Source organism: Rhinatrema bivittatum, unplaced genomic scaffold (assembly GCF_901001135.1).
Source record: "Rhinatrema bivittatum unplaced genomic scaffold, aRhiBiv1.1, whole genome shotgun sequence".
NCBI classification, from domain to species: Eukaryota; Metazoa; Chordata; class Amphibia; order Gymnophiona; family Rhinatrematidae; genus Rhinatrema; species Rhinatrema bivittatum.
Genome location: NW_021820499.1, coordinates 172468 through 194051, shown reverse-complemented (window position 1 = coordinate 194051; position 21584 = coordinate 172468). Strand labels below are relative to the sequence as shown.

At 48.7% G+C, this 21584-nt stretch overlaps 1 protein-coding gene across 1 annotated transcript in view; it reads right to left on the bottom strand.

The window, feature by feature from the left end:
* Positions 1-306: 306 nt before the first annotated feature.
* The window catches only part of ANGEL1 (angel homolog 1), a 137980-nt gene continuing 116702 nt past the window's right edge, over positions 307-21584 (bottom strand). Inside the window, exon 10 of the mRNA XM_029586104.1 lies at positions 307-1809. Coding sequence (XP_029441964.1) covers positions 1649-1809 — 161 coding nt within the window. The 3' untranslated portion in view covers positions 307-1648. The remainder of the gene's footprint in view (positions 1810-21584) is intronic.

Sequence of the window (21584 nt, the reverse complement as noted above, 5' to 3'; positions counted from 1 at the left end):
CCTCCCGGGCCTGACTGACAGTTCCCATGACAGCATGGCTAATTCAGCCCTGCTATCGATGGGAAAAAGATTGAAATAATATAAAATAGTTTCCTTTATGTTGAAAGATACAATAGGTATTAGGAAACTGTATTCCTTCTGTGTGACAATATTATGGATGCAATGCTGCAAGGGAAATATCATTAATATCTTCATGCCATTTGGAAACATCTATACTGTGTGCCTCCTGTTATGACAGCCCCAGGATTCCTGTGCATATAGTTTGCCATGCTGTCGCTGCACAAATCCTTGTCCAACAGAAAATGCTCCAGAAAATAAAATAAAACTTCTTTTATTACACTCTAAAAATCAAAACTCCACAGAATGCTGGTGACTTTTGGGTTTTCCATTTTGATTTGACTAGAAAGCTGATAGGTGCAGAAAGGCACGCACAGGAAGAGCATTTCATGGACTGTGTGCAGTGAATATAAAACACTGAATTAAAACAGAATGGATAAATAGAAACCACAACAAAACCTGAACTCGTGGCCCTCCCCGGGAAAGCTGGGCAGCGCTCACACGCACTCACCACTGAGGTAAGAGAGGGAAATGGCTCCATGAGAAGGCACATTCCAAGCCTCAGAGTAGACACAGTCTGCTCTATTTCTCACAAATTTGTGCTGAAAAGGGAACGAGTCAGAAGTGACAAAGCAAAACCAGTACTGTTGGGGGAGTGTGTGTGTACACATCAAGAAAAGGCAGTAGTAGGGGTGGGGAGTGTGTGTGGATATATATGTATCAGAAGGGGAATATGTAGAAGGAAGAGAAAGAGTAGGTATGGCAGAAGGCAGAATTCTAGATGTCTGTATGGGTGCATATGTCTATATACATACACATACACACAGGTGTGGCAGGAGAGGTGCAATGACGCTATGTGCAAATACAAATTTAGTTGCATGGACAGAATTCTAGGCAAGGAAGCACTCAAGTGTGCATTGGTGTTTTGTACACAATGTCTGCACGCTGCCTACAGTAGGCTTGTTAGCTGGTTTCAATGCGCTGCTCTCAGGTCCTAAGGCACTTCTCACTCCTATGCACTACAGCTGACATACAGGTGTGCCTCAGGGATACTGCTTGCATCCTGCTGTCTGAAAAAGGTATTGGGATCTGGCTTAGCTTTGACAGAAGGTTCTTTCTATGCAAAGCGCTAAGAGGAAGGAGATGCTATCCAAGCCCATCTACATGACCCCTGTGGAGATTTCAAGCTCCAGCTCCTATTTAGAAGGGGCACAGTGTCCCTTTAACAGGATTGGTGTATTCTATTCTAATCAAATATCAAACATCTGCTCAAATGTAGAAACCAGGATAAAGTGCTACACAACAGCTTCTCTGCTATCTGCCATCAACACACACAGCCCCAGCCCAGGGTATGGGCAGAAGCAGTGCAAGCTTCTCACACACACTGCCCCAGCACAGAACAAGCACAGCATGGGCAGAAGCAATGCCATCTTCCCTCCCTCATACACAAGTCACGCACTCACTGAGTGCTGGTGTGGTGGATTGATGACAGACACACACTCGTTGGAAAGTATACAAACAAGGGCATGGGAGGAGGGGAAAGACAATCTGTCTGTGAGCTGCCAGCTCTCAAGTGTCCATCCTGCCCTTCTCAGAGCGCCACCATGTCCATCCCAAATCTGGCCAGAAGGCAGAGGTGATCTGAGGAGCAGAAAGGGTTTGGCAAGCCTTGCGCTGCCCAGAGATCATCCTCAGACAGCAGCGTGAGGCGTCCTAGAAGCTTCAGCACTCCATCCCGGTACAATCGCTGACCTGTGAGAAAGCACAGAGAAGGCTCCTGTCACAGGGGCTGCAACCCACAAGTGCATTCAGTACAGACAGACATGAAAGGACACCTTAGGAAGATGGGAAGGGATCTGCTTTTATCGCTGCATGCGTGCACAGAGGTCGGACCCCTTTTCTGACAGCAAACTTGAACATCTTTGCATTTAAAGATTCCATCTGGCACAAGCCCCTACCCTATTTGTTTTTTATTTGAGACATATTAAACTTCTCTAGCCCAAAGAAGGAAGGAATTATTTCTACAACCCTTGATTACATTCTGACTGGATAGGATGAGCTCATGCTGTAAGGGAATGGGGTTCCTGACCTCACTGTCTCGCCCCTGCACAGCCCCTTGGATACAATCTGATCAGACAGGATGGACCTCCTCCTCTATACTCATCCAAAATACTGCTAATGCATGTTTCCTCCTCTATAGCATCGATAAAATCATCCCTTCCTTTCTGAGCATGCTACCAAAACACTCCTCCACTGCTTAGACATTAAGAGGTCGATACAGTGAGGCCGCGTTAGAAAGAGTGCGGCAGTGCCGGGCACACCCTCGTTCCCCACACGCACAGTCCTGCTCACATACCGCTCGATGCTCTATTTAAATTGCTTGAAAATGCAAGCCGCGTCTGCGAAGCGTTAGGCGCGCGCAACCCATTTTACTATACAGCGCCTATACAGTATCCTGGGTGCGCTGGTACCTGTCATTTGACAAGGCGCAGGCAAAAATTAAAACAAAAGTGTAAAAAAAGTAAACTTACTGGCTGGAGCAGGCGGGCGCACGTTCGAGGTGGGAGCGAATTCATCGAGGCAGTAGCCGGCCGGCTGTCATTGAGGCGGGAGCCGGCGGGCGGGCATGCTGTCATCGAAGCGGGAGCCGGCGGGAGCGCGTTCATCCAGCCGCGGCGGGAGCCGGCGGGCGTGCGTTCATCCAGGCGGCGGCGGGAACCTGCGGGTGCGCGTTCATCCAGGCGGCGGGAGCCGGCGGGCGGGCGTGCGTTCATCCAGGCTGCGGCGGCGGGAGGGTGGGCATGCGTTCATCCAGGCGGAGGGAGCCGGCGGCGAAAGCGGCCTCCAGCAACCCCCGCCGGCAGTGAATGAATGCACGCCTGTGTACGCCCATGCAATTTTGGCGCTCAAGGCGAAACGTCACGACGGCGTTCTCTAATGCCCTGCCTTGAGCGCCGAAATTGCACGGGCGTACACAGGCGTGCATTCATTCACTGCCGGCGGGGGTTGCTGGAGACCGCTTTCGCCGCCGGCTCCCTCCGCCCACCGGCTCCCGCTGCCGCAGCCTGGATGAACACCCGCCCGCTGGCTCCCGCCGCCGCCTGGACGAACGCGCGCCCGCCGGCTCCCACCACCGCCGCCTGGACGAACGCACGCCCGCCGGCTCCCACCGCCGCCGCCTGGATAAACGCGCGCCCGCCGGCTCCCGCCGCCGCCTGGATAAACGCGCGCCCACCCGCCGGCTCCCGCCTCGATGACAGCCCGCCGGATGAACGCGCGCCCGCCGGCTCCCACCGCCGCCGCCTGGATAAACACGCGCCCGCCGGCTCAGTCGAGCATATCTTCGTCTCCACCGAATGATAAATAGCGCCAGAGCAAAAACAAGCAAGTCGTCCATGGTGCAGTCCGGTACGTAGCTGTTCGAACACCACACTAACGCCAGGTAGAGGGTAGGCGGTAAACTAACAGGTTAAGGACGCGGCAAAATAGGTTAGAAAGGAGATAATCAGAGCGCGCGTCACAGTATCGGAGGAAATAGCTAATTTGTTCATTAAATAGCTAATTCGTTCATTAACATATCATTATACATGCCGGGTGCGGAAAGGGTTACGCGTCGGTTTCAAGAAGCACTAAGGACGCGTGAAACTGGAGACTGTATCGCAGGATCGCCTTACGCGTCCGAATAGTGCGCCCACAGCGAGTTACAGACGGGGAATCTCCAGCTGCACTTTACAGTATCGAGCTGTAAGATTTATTTTATTTATTTTATTTATTTAACACTTTTTTTATACCGGCATTCGTAGGACACATCATGTCGGTTTACAAGTAACTGAGAAGGGAAATTACAATGAACAAGGGAGGGGCTAACTGGGTAATATGCAAAATACAAAGGAAGAGAGTCAACAGCAGAATTACAACTTTTTGCATTCAAGTTAGGGTTAAATATGCAAAAGAACTTATAAACAAATTAAGCGAGGCATGTACACTTGAGAAATTAGCATATGAGGGCTTATTTACAGTAAGAGGAGGCAAGTGCACATATGTATAGTTAAAAGCTAGTGGGGGGGGGAGAAGGGAGGGAGCAGGGGGAGAGGGGCGGGTGGGGTAGAGTGAAGAGGGGTACAGTAAGGCACGGGTACTTTGAGGGAGGGGTTGCTAGGGGGTGAGAGGGAGGGGTAAAGGGGGGCTAGGATAAGATAGTAAATGACAGCAGGTAAAGACCAAACATTCCAGCCAGTCTGCCCAGCATTGCTTATGGCACTAACTGCCGCTCTGTGCAGGTGATCCCCATGCTTTATGTAAAGGGTAGAAACTGCCGCTCCGTGCAGGTTACCCCCATGTTACTGTTAAGGGTAGTAACTGCCGCTCCGGTTACCCCCATGTTTCTATTAAGGGTAGTAACTGCTGCTCCGTGCAGGTTACCCCCATGTTTCTGTTAAGGGCAGTAACTGCCGCTCCGTGCAGGTTACCCCCCTGTTTCTGTTAAGGGTATAACCCCCATGTTTCTGTTAACAGTAGTAACTGCCGCTCCGTGCAGGTTACCCCCGTTTCTGTTAAGGGTAATAACTGCCGCTCTGTGCAGGTTATCCCCATGTTTCTGTTAAGGGTAGTAACTGCCGCTCCGTGCAGGTTACCCCCCTGTTTCTGTTAAGGGTAGTAACTGCCGCTCTGTGCAGGTTATCCCCATGTTTCTGTTAAGGGTATAACCCCCATGTTTCTGTTAAGGGTAGTAACTGCCGCTCCATGCAGGTTATCCCCATGTTTCTGTTAAGGGTAGTAACTGCCGCTCCGTGCAGGTTACCCCCATGTTTCTGTTAAGGGTAGTAACTGCCGCTCCGTGCAGGTTACCCCCATGTTTCTGTTAAGGGTAGTAACTGCCGCTCCGTGCAGGTTATCCCCATGTTTCTGTTAAGGGTAGTAACTGCCGCTCCGTGCAGGTTACCCCCATGTTTCTGTTAAGGGTAGTAACTGCCGCTCCGTGCAGGTTACCCCCATGTTTCTGTTAAGGGTAGTAACTGCCGCTCCGTGCAGATTACCCCATGTTTCTGTTAAGGGTAGTAACTGCTGCTCCGTGCAGGTTACCCCATGTTTCTGTTAAAGGTAGTAACTGCCGCTCCGTGCAGGACACCCCCATGTTTCTGTTAAGGGTAATGACTGCCGCTCCGTGCAGGTTACCCCCCTGTTTCTGTTAAGGGTAGTAACTGCTGCTCCGTGCAGGTTACCCCCATGTTTCTGTTAAGGGTATAACCCCCATGTTTCTGTTAAGGGTAGTAACTGCCGCTCCATGCAGGTTATCCCCATGTTTCTGTTAAGGGTATAACCCCCATGTTTCTGTTCAGGGTAGTAACTGCCACTCCGTGCAGGTTACCCCATGTTTCTGTTCAGTGTATTGACTGCCGCTCCGTGCAGGTTACCACCATGTTTCTGTTAAGGGTAGTAACTGCCGCTCTGTGCAGATTACCCCATGTTTCTGTTAAGGGTAGTAACTGCTGCTCCGTGCAGGACACCCACATGTTTCTGTTAAGGGTAATGACTGCCGCTCCGTGCAGTTTACCCCAATGTTTCTGTTAAGGGTAGTAACTGCCGCTCCATGCAGTTTCCCCCATACGTTTTTTGTTAAGGGTAGTAACTGCCGCTCCGTGCAGGTTACCCCCATGTTTCTGTTAAGGGTAATGACTGCCGCTCCGTGCAGGGTACCCCCATGTTTCTGTTAAGGGTAGTAACTGCTGCTCCATGCAGGTACCCCCATACGTTTTTTGTTAAGGGTAGTAACTGCAGCTCCGTCCAGGTTACCCCATGTTTCTGTTAAGGGTAGTAACTGCTGCTCCGTCCAGGTTACCCCATGTTTTTGTTAAGGGTAGTAACTGCAGCTCCGTCCAGGTTACCCCATGTTTCTGTTAAGGGCAGTAATCCATCCATACCTTAAAAACATCACACCAAATACAGAAATATAGTTAGCCAAGGCTGTACAGCCTATACATCAGTAAATGTTTCAGGGGCCGCTTGTTGGGGGTCGAGCCACAGTGATAACATGCCCGGAAGGGAGCAAAAGGCTGAATAACAACAAGAATATGAAACGTTTCCCAGAAGTGATGTGACAAAAACAGAGATGTTTGCCATTTGAAGAATATGGTTAAGAAATTGAAGTTATCATATGGTCATATTTCAGTGCCATAAAATGTATAAAAGAGATAGGCAAAAGCTATGCATAGAGTTGTAAGTGGTGATTTGTAAGCCACAGGGTGCACTGTTATATGATTTCATATATATTTGTTGGAATTTACTGATGTATAGGCTGTTCGGCCTTGGCTAACTATATTTCTTTATTTGGTGTGATGTTTTTAAGGTATGGATGTGTTAGTGTATGTGTTTTTAGGACACATTTCCAGAATTATTTATAGTGTTGCATTAATAAACAGTGTTCTTTTCTCTTAAATATATGTGTTCATGACCCTTCGTTGTACAGTTTCCTTTCCAATGGAAAAAGTTTGTTGATTGTGCATCATTAAACCCTCTCAGGTATCTGAAGGTCTGTATCATATCTCCCCTGCTCCTCCTCTCCTCCAGGGTGTACATATCAAGACCTTTCAGCCTCTCCTCATAGGTCTTCCTGTACAGACCCTGCACCATTTTGTTCCCTTTCTTTGGATCACGTCCATCGTGTCTATCATTTTTGAGATATGGTCTCCAGAACTGAACACAGTACCTACAGGTGAGGCCTCACCAAAGACCGGTACAAGGGCATTATTACTGCAACTTGCTCTTCGTGGGCCTCTCGCTGATCCATCTTTCTCCTCTGAAATCAATCCAAATTCAGCTGCACAACTTCTCTTCCTTCATTGTCCCTATGACCATGTAACCCCTCTTCTCAAGTTCCTAATTGGCTCCCTGTTGCCTTCCATAAATAGATCAACCTTCTCTTACTTGCCTACAAATGCATTCACTCTGCAGTTCCTCATTACCTATCTTTTCTTCTCTCGCCCTGCACCCTTCCACATGAAGTCTATATTCATTGGCATGTCACTCTATTGGTGCTCTTCTCCATCAAATTTCAGACTCCACGCTTTCCGCCTTACTGTGCGCCATATGCCTGGAGCAAAACTTCCTGAGTTGGTGCATTGTGCTCCCTCTCTGGCCATATTCAAATCCAGACTAAACATTCATCGTTTTGAGGCTGCTTTCAAATCCTAAACACTTCTCTATAATAAATGCACTTTCCACAGACTCGTTTGTCATGTCTCGACTAGACTCTAAACTCCATGGAGCAGATGCTGTGTTTTATGTGTATCTATACAGCGCTGCATATGTCTAGCAGTGTTTTCAATTAAGCAGTAGTAGTGGCTCCAAGCTTTCCTTGTTGTGTATATGGATAGGGTCCCTGACCTCACACAATGCCACTGCTCATTCCCTTTGCTTCATACTGCATCAAAAGTAGAATGAACATAAGAAATTGCCATATTCGGTCAGACTGAGGGTCCATCAAGCCCAGCATCCTTTTCCCAACAGTGGCTAATCCAGGTTACAAGTACCTGGTAAGTACCCAAACAATAAACCCATTCTAGCCTTCTCATGATTTTATAGACCTCTGTCATATGCCCTGTCAGCCGTCCTTTCTCCAGAACTGTTTTGAACTGGTTTTCCTCTTTTTGGCAAATCGTATGTAATGGAAGACCCTTGATTCTTTTTGTTCTGCTCTTTATACTTTGGACACTGGTTTGCCACAAAGTTCTGCCTTGTCAGAGATGTTATTTAATATCTACATCGCTCCTCTGTGCAAGGTGCTTGTCCATCTTGAAGTTGGTTATCATCTTTATGCAGATGGCATACAGTTTTCTGTCCCAGTTGCAACCACACTGGATGATGCCTTTGGTAAGGTTTCATCTTGTTTTACAGCTATTTGACATTGGCTTGCAACAAACTTGCATTAAATGTTGGAGAGAGGGAGATCTTGGTGCTGGACATTCCTGCTGACATGCCTTCTATTTTTATCATTTGAAGACTGGCAAATATCTTTACCTTCTCATATCTGGAATTCTGGATTTATTTTTGACACATCTCTGTCCTACTGTCCACAAGTAAAGATGGTTGTTTAAAGTGCCTTCTTTAAGTTATGCCGGGTAAGCATAAAAGTTGTTCAATTTTGAGGACTTTTATTCTGTCCTTCAAGTTCTTGTGCTTTGCTCATTGGATTATTGCTTCATATGTGGATCTTTGGAGCCCTGCAGGTATTCCAGAGTTCTAATAGGGACTAAATTAAGAGACAATATCTCACCCATACTTTGCTCACTTCACATCCAGCTGAAGAGCAGGTTCAAGATTTTGCCTGTAATTTAAGGGTTGACAGTTACTGCAGCTTCGGAAGTGAAATCTTAGGAGTTACTTTGGAGTCTTTTTGGACTCTGGAGTCAAAGATTGTTCTTGTGGCACCCAATGCTTATTTAAAATTGATTTTGGTAAAACAGCTCCACACGTTTTTGGAGACAGGGGCTTTAAAGACAGCCGTTTATGCTTTAGTTGCTGCACAGATTGACCACTATAATGTTCTGTATCTACCAGGGAAAATCATTTGGAGACTCCACATAATGCAGAACATGGCAGCGAGGGTTGTGACAGGTACTTCTGTATGTACCTCAACTCTACCATTGCTTTTGATGTAAATTTAAGATGCTGGTGTTAGCATTTCATGCCATAAGAGGAAAACGCCCTGCTCATCTTAGAAACTGATTGGGATGGGATAACCCTAGCCAACTAGTCAAACTAACTGTCCCAGGGGCAAGCAATTCCAGGCCTGGAGTGCAACAAAAAAGTCTAGTATTCAAATGAATATGGATGAGGTATATTTGCAAGCACTGCCTTCATTGTAAACAAATATAGCTCATACATATTTATTGTGGATATCCTGAAAACCAGACCTGTTTGCTGCACTCCAGGACTGGAGTTGCCTACCCGTGGACTAGCTATTTCCTCAGTGGAGAAACGTAGGCTTACCTATTAATTTCCTTTCCTTTAGTCCTACACCACCAGACAAGTGGATTATTTCCCCCTACCAGCAGATGGAGGCAGAGCACAAGATTTTCTCTGTGACATCATGACTCATTACTTGTGATGAAGATCAGTTAAAGACAATATGCCCATGACAACTTATATTCATAACTTAGAAAAGGTTTCTTGATTGTGCATCATGTTTTACAGCTATTTCACATTGGCTTGCAACAAACTTGCATTAAATGTTGGAAAGACGGAGATCTTCTAAGTGAAAAAAAGATAAACAGAGTGAATATACAAATGCATTATAATGCCAAGCTGTGTGTCAGAGTGTTAGCATTGTCTCAGGCTGCCCCTTCCCCTTCCTTCCAAGGGTGGGGGTCTTCATTACCTTCTGCACTCTGCTTTGGCGGGACCAGGCCTCCTGCTTAGGGCTTAAGTCACATTCAGGGTGATCCAGTACCGAGCGGTAGGAAGAGCTGCGTTAGTGCCTACGGCACCCGCGGTTACCGCCCGCACAGTGCAGCTCACCTACCGCTCGATCCTGAAGCCTAATTATATGTAAATGTAAGCCGCGTCCGAAAAGCCTTAGTCCCGCGCAACCCAGGATACTGGATAGAGCGCCTATACAGGATCCTGGGTGCGCGGGCCTAAGGCTTCACGCCACGCTGGTATCTGTCATTTCAAATGTCATTTGAAATGACAGATACCAGGAAGTCTGGTCCGATCGGATGCAAAAATAAGTTGCTTCCCCGCTGTCATCTCTCTCCTCTCCTCCCGAAGCAGGCCTTGCTCCGGGAGGTGGAGAGATGACAGTGGCGAAGCAACTTACTTTTCCATCTGATCTGACCCGACAGCACTTCTCCCCCCCTCCCGGAGCAAGGCCTGCTTCGGGAGGAGGGGAGAGAGATGACAGCGGCGAAGCTTTCCCCCAGCCCGGACCCGACCCGGACCCCCGACCCGGACCCGACCTGACCGCTGTCAGTCTGTTCTCCCTCCTCCCGGAGCAAGGCTGCTTTCGCGCCCTGCTCCGGGAGGGGGGAGAAGAGGTGACAGCGGCGAAGCAAAAAAAAAAGGGAAGCAAATTTTGTTTTTTTTCAAAAGCGACTTACTTTTGGGATCTGTCAAGATCCCAAAAGTAAGTCGCTTTTGGACGCCGGCAAAACTTATCTTTTTTGCAGCCAACAGCCATCAGCAGGAACACGATCTGGCTCCTGTAGCTCCTCCCAACAAGATGGCCGCCTGCACGGGGAAAGCGTACAATTGGCCGCTGAAGACGTGACGTCACGACGTTTGGCGTCACGGGATGTGACGCCACATCTTCAGCGGCCAATTGTACGCTTTCCCCGTGCAGGCGGCCATCTTGTTGGGAGGAGCTACGGGAGCCAGATCGTGTTCCTGCTGATGGCTGCAAAAAAAGATAAGTTTTGCCGGCGTCCAAAAGCGACTTACTTTTGGGATCTTGACAGATCCCAAAAGTAAGTCGCTTTTGAAAAAAAACAAAATTGTCAATTTTGGAAAAAAAAAACCCAAAATTGCTTTTGGGTTTTTTTAGCTTCGCCGCTCAGTTTCTATTTTCCCCCGTCCCAGAGCAAGGCTGCTTTTCGCGCCCTGCTCCGGGAGGGGGGAGAAGAGACACTGAGCGGCGAAACAACTTACTAGCTTTGGTTTTTTTCGCTTCACCGCTCAGTTTCTATTTTCCCCCGTCCCGGAGCAAGGCTGCTTTTCGCACCCTGCTCCGGGAGGGGGGAGAAGAACTGAAGCGGCGAAGCAACTTACTTGCACGGGGGAAAGCGGTCTCCGTGGCAGCCCCAGTCCTCTCCCCTCCTCCCGAAGCCAAAAAAAAGCGAAAAAAACGTTGCAGCCCCCTCGGGGGGCTGCCACGGAGACCGGCACCCATGATCGCGGCCGGGGCAGGTGAGCGGGGGCTGGGGGAAAGCTTGCCACCTACCCTTACCCATGCCTCTACCGCCTGGGTCAGGGTAGGCGGTAAGTTTGCAGGTTAAACGTGCGACAAAACGGCAGGGAAAGGTAGCGATAGTCGGGGCGCGGGTTACGGGATGCTAGGGGAATAGCTAATTGGCTCGTTTGCATGCAATATCACGCTAATTCGCTCGTTTGCATGCAATATACATGCCGCGGGCGGAAGGGGTTGCCCGGGGAATTTAGGACGCGGTAGGAGTAGGTTAAAGGGGATTCGGGATCGCAGGAAGGGCTAACGCGGCCGAAACGTGAGTTAAAAGCGGCTTAGGAGCAGGGTAAACGCGGCCGCACTTTACAGGATAGGCCTGATTGTCTCTTCAGTCTGGTTTCTTTATTTCCACAGGAACTGACAAATAGGCACATCTCTTGTTTCCACTAATGCAATGCAGTTTAAGGTTCACCTGGGTAAAATCCCCTCTCTTGCTGTACCAGCGGCTGGGGCCTGTCAGAATTTGGCCTGTACATGGCTATTATAATTCATATATGTGCTTCCATGGTAAAACAGCGATATCTCCCTACACTCTGACACCCATGCTGACACACGAGTAGGAAGGACTGGGTCTTTCTCCCAGCAACAACTGCATTGTTTCCTCCCTCCCCCACTAGAGAGAGAGGCAGTTGTGGACAAAAGCCTCTGAGGGGCGGAGTGAGTGTTGTGTTCTCATGGGCCATGCTCTGCTCCACTGGCCCTGAGAGAAATCACCAGCAAGCAGCAGCACCACCACCGATGCCCTCACTCTTAATCCTCACATCCCCCTCGCTTACGGCCATAACGGATTCCAGCTACTGTGGTTCCTGCTGTGCCACTGCTGCAGGTAAGAGGCCGGGAGGGAGGAGGCAGCAACAGGTGCTGTGTGAAGCTCGATTTGCAAACTTACTAGAAGTATTTAGTTGAGTCACAGCCACCAATGGATGAAGCAAAAAATGGAAGGTGCAAATACTGAGGATGCAGGAGTCACCGTGTTGGAGAAGAGACAGATGGGAAAGTATAGGAAACTGGAGAAGCAAGGCCTGAGGTACTGACCGGACAGGTAGGCAGCAGGGAGGGAAGGGAACAGCTCTCAGGCCAGCCAGAGCAGTGAGTGAGCAATGAGCCTCTGCCTTTCCCCAGTCTCCTGCAGAGGAGCAGGTGATTTCTGCTTTACGAATCCTGATATATCTACCACTGACTGCTTCCTGGCCTTCCTTGACCGGATTTTACAGTTTCCAGTTACAGTTGTAAACAAGTGGCTGCAAAACTAAAAAGTGTGGAGGGTAGAGAATGAAAGTACAAGGTAATGCAGATGAGAATGAATTTAATCAATCCTACTTTTAAGAAGTAATATTTCAAAGAGATAGTAACTCAATAATATACCTGGACTTGACCAACATTACTCAAATAATGATTTTATTTATGAAATTGTAACCGAACTTTATTGGCACCTGTTAGAATGTAAGATATCCTACATTTACTTACCTTAGTCTATGTGCCTATTTGTAAACCGTTGCGATGGTATATAACTTAGCGACGGTATAGAAAAGTTTTTAAATAAATAAAAATAAATAAAACCAGGCCGCCTGGTCCAAAACCTGGCAGTTGGGCACCCTGGCTGTCTCTGCACTAGGTTGAAGCTAATAAGATGCCAGATTGTAAGCTTGCTCTGATTTACACGTTTGCAACCTGAACCTTATGTGCTGTCTTGATGGTGCTGCCTTTTAACAAGTCACAGAGAGCTCAGTAAGGACTGCACTTAGACCTGTGAGCTGGCACATTCTTTTAAAACACAGCGCCAGCTAGAAGCTCCATTCTTTTTCTGCCTTGAAACAGATTAAAGGCTATTTGAATAATGAAAGAGTGTTGCCTTCTCTTATTGCTCAACCTATTAGCACATTAAAGGGATGGGAGCCCTTGAGTTAGTGGGCTTGTTCACTTTTAGGCTGATGCAACATCGTGAGTGCCCACTCTCTTAACGCGCACTGAATGACCCCTTCCGGGTGCCCGGCTGCCATGGTAAAAAGGAGGCACTGTGGAAATTGTGAGCCCCTAGCGCCTCCTCGGCATCGAGCACCCAGGAGAGGTGGCTGTCAGCGGGTTAGGAAAATGGACGCTCTATTTTACAAGCATCTGTTTTCCTAATTTGTGCACAGCAACGGGTTAGGAAAACGGACACATTAATTGAGCGCCCGTTTTCCTAACCTGACCAGTGGTGACATTTTTTTTCCCCATTCTCCTTTTTTTTTTGGTTTCTCCGACTTAATATCGCCATTATATTAAATCAGAGGAATTACAGAAAAGCAGTTTTTTCTGCTTTTCTATTAACAGAAACAGCCAACTCTATAAACCCGGAAAGAACCAAACGAATCAACTCAAAAACACAAAGCAACCCCTGGTTCAATCCACTGCTGAAAGAGACCAAATCTAACCTTAGAAGAAAAGAAAAAGACTGGAGAAGAAACAAAGACCATTTAACACTTGAAAGATACCGAACCTACCTCGCCTACTATAAAAGTCTAATAAACAAAGCAAAAAAAGAATACTACAGCAAAAAAATCCTAAACTCTTCAAATAAACCTAAATCCCTCTTCAACATTGTAAACAATCTAATCACAGTGAACAACAAAAATACCAACATCTCTCATAAAAACCTAAGCCAAGACCTCGCAAACTTCTTCAAGAACAAAATCAGAAAAATATCAGAAAAAATAACCAATACCACTTCCAATATCCCAATCCCGAATCGCACAAACATCCCTCCCTGGGACCACTTTGATCCGATATCAATTTCTGAAACAGAGAAGCTCATCAAATCACTGAATCCAGCCAGCCACGAGCTTGATACTATATCTACCCACACTCTAAAAGAAATTTCCCAAACAATTGCACCAACCATCTCCGCAATCATTAACAAATCTCTTGAAGAAGGAGATCTTCCGACCAACCTAAAAGTCGCCACCATAAAACCAATCTTAAAAAAAAAGAACCTTGACCCCTAGGACCTAAGTAACTACCGTCCCATCTCAAACCTTTCATTCCTCGCCAAGCTAACTAAGAAAGCTGCCCTTAAACAACTGAACGACCACCTTGACATAAATAACATCCTGTACCCATCTCAACACGGCTTCAGAAAAAATCATAGTACGGAAACACTACTCACCAACCTAACTAACACAATTTTAAGAGGCTCTGACCACGGACAATGGTACATTCTCATCCTACTTGACCTATCTGCCGCATTCGACACAGTCGAGCACAGTAGCCTAATCGCCAGGCTTTCCGAAATAGGCCTATCTGGAAAAACACTAAAATGGTTCTCCTCCTTCCTCCAAAACAGATCCTACAAGGTCAACCTAAACAACCACACCTCTGACGCCACCCCCCTTGAAACTGGTGTACCCCAAGGATCCTCACTATCCGCCATCCTATTCAACATCTACCTACTACCACTCTGCCAATTTCTATCAAGCCTATCCATCACCCACTTCCTATACGCTGTCGACATTCAGCTAATCATCCCTGTCTCAGCCTCCCTTGAGAACACTCTAAAAATCGCCGCCACAACAGTCAACCAAATCAAACTCCTACTAAACCAACTTAAGCTCTGCATCAACACTGACAAAACTGAATGTATGTTGATCGAAAGAAACATCTCTGGTGACCACTTGACCCACCCCATCCTCATCGATAACACCCCCATTAAACTAAGAGAATTCGTCAAAGACCTAGGATTCTGGATCGACCCCCAACTCAACCTCAAAAAACACATCACCGCTAAAACAAAAGGCGGCTTCCACAAACTTTCCATCCTCAAACACCTCAAACCCCTACTTAACCAATCCGACTTCAGAACCATTCTCCAATCCTTGATATTCTCAGGCACCGACTACTGCAACTCACTCTTGATAGGTCTGCCAAAATCAACCATACACCCCCTCTGCAAATTCTACAAAACGCCACTGCTCGAATTCTCACTGGCCTCAAAAGAACCGACCATATCACACCCGTACTAAAAGACCTACATTGGCTCCCCATTGAAAAAAGGATAGAGTACAAAACCCTGACAATCATTCACAACGCAGTTCACCACAACGACTCTAACTGCTTCAAATCCCTAATCCAAATTCACCACGCTCATCGACGCACTAGATCAACCAACAAAACACAACTCGAAATCCCACCAGTCAACGCTGCCAAATTAACCACCACCAGAAAAAGAGCATTTTCAATAGCAGGACCCCACCTCTAGAACTCCCTTCCATCCAACCTCTGGACTCAAAACACCACCACTATGTTCAAAAAATTACTCAAAACATGGCTCTTCAAACAAGCCTACAAAGATGGGATAGGATAAACCAATATATTCGACAACCACAGCAGTCCACATACCACCCCCCACCTTCAACCCCCTTCCCCTCTCCTCTAATCCCACCCCCCTAGCTCCCTCTCCCGTCTCACTATTGTACATCTTTTCTCTCTCCTCTTCATGATCCCTTCCTTTCTTATCTCCAACTCCCCCTCCCCCATGCTGATCCACCTATCTCAATGTATATCTCCAATTCAACCCCTTTCATATTAAAGTGGATATTCTCGTCTATTAACGCACCTCGCCTATGCTACCTGTAAATAACCCACGTTAAATGTTATACGTTAAAGTTACTATTTGATTGTTATTGTATCTCGTTGTTAAAAATGTAAACCGGAGTGAAGGCCTTCACCAATACTTCGGTATATAAAAACCGATAAATAAATAAATAAACAAACTCACTCTCAGGGCTCCTCAAGAATTAACGCCTGCTCCAGGAGAGGCATTCATTTTTGTGAATAAAATGTGCACATCAGGCACACATTTTATTTTTTGCATTGCAGGGTAACAGCTAATAGCCTCATCAACGTGAATTTACATGTGATAAGTGCTAATCCCCTTATTGCACGAGGGGTTTTGGACGCTCAGCCGAGCGCACTATATTACATTGGCCTGTTTGAGTCCTGACAAAAGGTGGTGAGCTTTCAAATTGTCAAAACGGCAGGCATTGCCGCAAGGCTTATCAATTGCAGGAGCTTGGCCTCCACAAGCATTTCAGCTCAGAGAGTAAGCAGAAGGTCCTTCTTTAGAAAAGGCTTTGCTCAAACTACCCATTTAGTGCTCTCCCAGAGAAAACAAACCCCATTAGATAGGTAGGAAGCTGCGTTCCCTGTAGTATCTATCCCACAAATTAGAGAACACTGCCCTATCAGTTAATAATGACTCTGCTTAACAAAAATGAAGAGATCCATGCAAGAGGCTAAATCAGCATTAAATCACGATCCAAAGCATCAAAGGCAGCTGACAGGTCCAACTGCACCAGAAGTGTTTTCATGTGCGGATTGTTTTATGGATATTTTATCAATGCTGAGAGGGGGTTTATAAATATTAAATAAATATGTGCATCTCTTCCCCTGTCTGCCTAGGCCAAAATATTATCAACCAGTGCCAGCAAGATGGTCTCAGTTCCCTAGGCCATATGAAATCCCAAATGAAAAGGGTGAAACAGTTCAAAAATTGATGATATACTAATTCTTTATTTTAACCCAGAACCCAATTCATTGCCCTTTAATATGTTTTTTGTTGTGAGACATTAAATAATTATCTCTTTTGCAAAAAACTGTGGTTGCCATATTATTCCACTTGAAAATTTAGAAATAAGGCACAGAATGAGCCACAGATAAGGCTTTTTTTTATTTTCAAACTCACTACATCTGTGTTCAGCTTTTGAAAGCAATGATCCCTTCATTGGGTCAGTAAAGAGATAGCGCAGTTACGCAGAGTTTAAACTGAGCTGGTCCCAGATGTATTGAGTTCATTCAATAAAGAAGGTCTCACCTAGAGCTTGTTGGCTCATTTCTTCAGCAAGATCTTTGCTTTTTCCAGGGTTTGCATGTTGTATGGCAGACTATCAGTACCTGTGATGCACTATGGGACAGTTTGCATAAATGAAAATTAGGTCTTACCTCCGATAATTTTCATTCCTGTAGTACATAGGATCAGTCCAGACTCCTGGGTTTTGCCTCCGCACCAGCAGGTGGAAACAGAGCAAAGCTTGACAGGCTCTGCCATATATACTAGGGTGCCGCCCACAGCCTGTCAGTATTACGTAACGTCAAAGCAGTGTGGTTTCCCAATATAAACTAAACTAACTATATACATGAAGAGCAACGGGGAACCCTCGGGTCACTTCCCCCAACAAGAACCTGACCCAGACAAACGAATTACAACAGATTGAAAAAATGTTGCCATGAGCCAAACATTTCTTTGTTTATCCATAACAGCGGACTCTCCGAACGTGCTGCAGCATAGGGCGGGACTCTGGACTGATCCTAGGTACTACAGGAACAAAAATTATAGGAGGTAAGACCTAATTTTCATTTCCCTGTATGTACCGGATCAGTCCAGACTCCTGGGATGTACCAGAGCTAATTACTTAGGGTGGGAAACAGAGAGGCCCGCTCTCAACACGCCTGCTCCAAAATTTCCCTCTCTGGAACCCTGTACATCCAGACAATAATACCGCGCAAAGGTGTGTAACTATTTCCAAGTTGCTGCCCTACAGATCTCTAGAGGAGAGATCTGTTGACACTCCGCCCAGGACGTAGCCTGGGCGCGCGTGGAATGCACTTTCAGCCCCAAAGGCAGCGGTCGACCCCTCAGGAGATAGGCCGAATTTATAGCTTCCTTCAACCAGCGCAATATGGTTGTCTTGGACGCCGTGTCCCCCTTCCTGGGGCCCTTCCAGAGCACAAAGAGATGGTCCGAAACACGGAAACCACTGGTAACCTCGAGATAGCGTACAAGGGCCCTACGCATGTCCAACTTCCGTAAGTCCTTGGAGGACGGATCCAATCGCTCAAGCTGTGGGAACGCCGGAAGCTCCACCGACTGGTTCAGATGAAAGGCCGACACTACCTTTGGGATGAAAGAAGGAACCGTCCAGAGACTAACTCCGGACTCAGAGATCCGCAAGAAGGGTTCCCGACAGGATAAGGCCTGAAGCTCAGAAACTCTTCTGGCGGAAGTGATTGCCACCAAAAAGACCACCTTCAACGTGAGGTCCTTCAACGTAGCTCCCTTCAAAGGTTCGAACGGGGTCCCACACAGCGCCTTAAGCACCAAATTTAAATTCCAGGAAGGACAAGGGGACACCAGAGGTGGACGTAAATGTGTCACCCCCTTCAGGAATCGAATCAAATCAGGATGGGATGCCAACGATCCGCCGTCCACTGCGCCGCGCAAACAACCAAGGGCAGCTACCTATACGCGCAAGGAATTACAGGACAAACCCTTGACCAAACCCTCCTGGAGGAAGGCTAATATGTCGGGAATGGAAGCCTGGGTAGGTCGAATCGCTCAGGGGACATACCAGGACTCAAAAACCTTCCAAACGCGCATGTAGGACAGGGAAGTCGACACCTTGCAAGACCGCAAAAGAGTGGCCACCACCACATCCGAATAGCCCTTGCCTTTCAAAAGCCATGCCGTTAGACAAAAGCGATCTACCTGATTGAAACAGATGGGGCCCTGATGAAGAAGATCCGGTACTGCCGGGAGACAGAGCGGAGGTTCCAAGGTCAGATTGATGAGATCCGCGAACCACGGCCTTCTGGGCCACTCTGGGGCCACCAGGATGACCTCCGCGGGATGGCTCTCTATGCGACGCAGGACCTTGCCTATGAGAGGCCACGGGGGAAAGACGTACAGGAGGACTGACTTTGGCCAGGGGAGCGCCAGGGCATCCATGCCCTCCGCCCCTGGTTCCCTGCGACAGGCGAAGAAGCGTGGCGCCTTGGCGTTCTGAAAGGTCGCCATCAGATCCATGGCCGGTCGTCCCCACCTGTCGCAGATGAGCTGGAAGACATCGTCCGCTAGCTCCCACTCTCCTGGATCTAGCTGGTGACAACTCAGGAAGTCCGTATGTATGTTGTCTACCCCCGCGATGTGAGACACGGCGATGCTGACCAGGTGCCTTTCCGCCCACTGGAAGAGCAACCGGGCTTCCAAGGCCACTGGGCGACTCCGAGTCCCCCACTGACGATTGATATAATCCACTGTGGTCGCATTGTCGGACAGGACCCTGACCGATTTCCCCTGAACTAATGGTAGGAATGCCTGCAACGCCAGGCGAACCGCCCTGGTCTCCAACCGATTGATCGACCAGCGCAACTCAGTCGCAGACCAGCGCCCCTGCACGGACTGCCGTAAGCATACCGCCCCCCAGCCGGAGAGGCTCGCATCCGTGGTGACCACCGTCCAGTCCAGGGCCACAATCGAGACCCCCTGCAGAAGATTGCCCGGATTCAACCACCAATCCAGACTGGAACGGGCCGCAACCGTCAGAGGTAACGGGAGCTGAAACTGCATGGATATCGGACTCCAGGGGGAGAGTAACGCAGACTGTAAGGGACGCATGTGCGCGAAAGCCCACAGAACCAATTCCAGCTTAGAGACCATGGAACCAATCAACTGCAGATAGTCCCAGACACTCGGCGGCTGCATCTGCAGAATAGCCCGGACCTGAGCTTGTAACTTGCGGCAGCAGTCTACCGAGAAGAAAACCCTGCCTTGTCGCGTGTCAAAGAATGCTCCCAAAAATTCCAGAGACTGTGAGGGTTGGAGATGACTTTTGGCTGTGTTGACCACCCAGCCAAGCGAGTGTAACAGCTGCAAAACCCGCCGAATCGCTGACCTGCACAACTCCTCCGACTTTGTGCGGATCAGCCAATCGTCCAGGTACAGATGGACTAGCAGGCCCTCTCGGCGCAATTGGGCTGCCACCACCACCAGTATTCTTGGTGAAATTTCTGGGGGCCATCGCTAGCCCGAAAGGCAACGCCTGGAACTGATAGTGCTTCCCCAACACAAAGAAGCGAAAGTATTTCTGATGCTCCTTGCGAATCCCGATGTGCAGATATGCCTCCGTGAGATCTAGCGACGCCAGGAATTCTCCCGGTCGAACGGACGCAATCACTGACCTCAGAGTCTCCATGCGGAATCGCGGGACCCAGAGACACCGACTGACCTCCTTCAGGTCGAGAATGGGCCGGAAAGAGCCCTCTTTCTTTGGAACGATGAAGTATATGGAGTAGTGTCCTCTTCGTTGCTCCAAGGCGGGGACCGGGGCGATGGCACCCAGATCCGCCAACCGGACCAAATTCTGGCGCACCGCTTTCCGCTTGACTGCGTCTCCGCACGGGGAGGGAAAAAACCGGTGCTGGGGAAGGCGAGCAAAATCTAAAGCGTAGCCGTGTCTTATCACCGAGAGGACTCATTGGTCTGTCGTGATTGCGGTCCAAGCCTCGTAGAAGAGGGAGAGCCTGCCCCCTACCTTCGGGACCGAGGGATGGACCGGCAGGCCATCATTGAGCGGACTTACCACCCGTTGCCGAAGGGGTGGAGGCGGATCTACCGAAGCATCTACCTCGAAAGGACTGAGAATGCTGCCTCCCGCTTCCTGCGCGAAAGGAAGAAGAAGAAGAAGAGGTACTCGGACGGGATGACCGGGACCTACGACTACTCCGATAGCGGGAGCGGGACGAAAAGGACCCCTTAGACCTAAACCTGTCCTCCGGCAGACAGTATCCTTTATTCTCGCCCAGTAGCTGGATCATGTCATCCAATTTGTTACCAAAGAGCAATTTTCCCTTGAAGGGGAGGGACCCCAGCCGAGACTTAGAAACCCCGTCCGCTGACCAGTTCCTCAACCACAAGAGCCGTCGGGCCGAAACGGCGGACACCATGGAACGAGCCGAAGTCCGGAGAAGGTCATGCAGGGCGTCTGCACTGTAGGCGACCACCGCCTCCAGGCGACCGGCCTGCCGGGCTTCATCCTCTGATAGGCCCTTGCTGGCCAGAAGCTGTTGCACCCAATGCAGGCTGGCCCGCAAGGCGAAGTTACTGCAATCGCAGCTCAGGCACCCAGGGCCGAGACTTCGAAAATCTTCTTCAACTGAATTTCCAACTACCGATCCTGAAGATCGTGGTCCCCGTGAATGGAATGGTCGTCTGCTTTGTCACTGCCGAAACCGAGGTGTCCACCTTCGGGACCCTCAGGACCTCCAACGCCTCCTCAGCAAGGGATAAAGCTTATCCATGGCCTTCGATACCTTCAGACCCAAATCTGGAGTATCCCATTCTCGAAAGAGCAGATCAGTCGAGGAAAAATGGTAGGCGGTCCACTGAGGCCCAATAGTACTGGATCCATGGAGCCGATCCGGGACTCCTCTGGAGGCGTCACAATCCCCAATTCCTCCAAAATGGCAGGAATAAGGGGGCTCAACTCATTGCGACGGAAGAGACGTAGCACCCTCGGGTCGTCTCCCTCCGAATTCTGGCCTTGTCGCGCCACTCCTTGAGTGGGAGTGCCATCCCCTTCTGCCCCCCTCGGGGACGGGGAGGGCTCCTCTTGATCCTCAAAGTCCTCCGAGAAATCCGTATCCTCCTTGGGTGGGAAGGCCCGCAGTGGCCGCTTAGCCTTGGGAGGACCGGCTATGTCATCCGGCCGTGGACGAGCCTTGGGCGCCGTGGGCGGGGTCCCCTGGGGCTCCGGCTGAT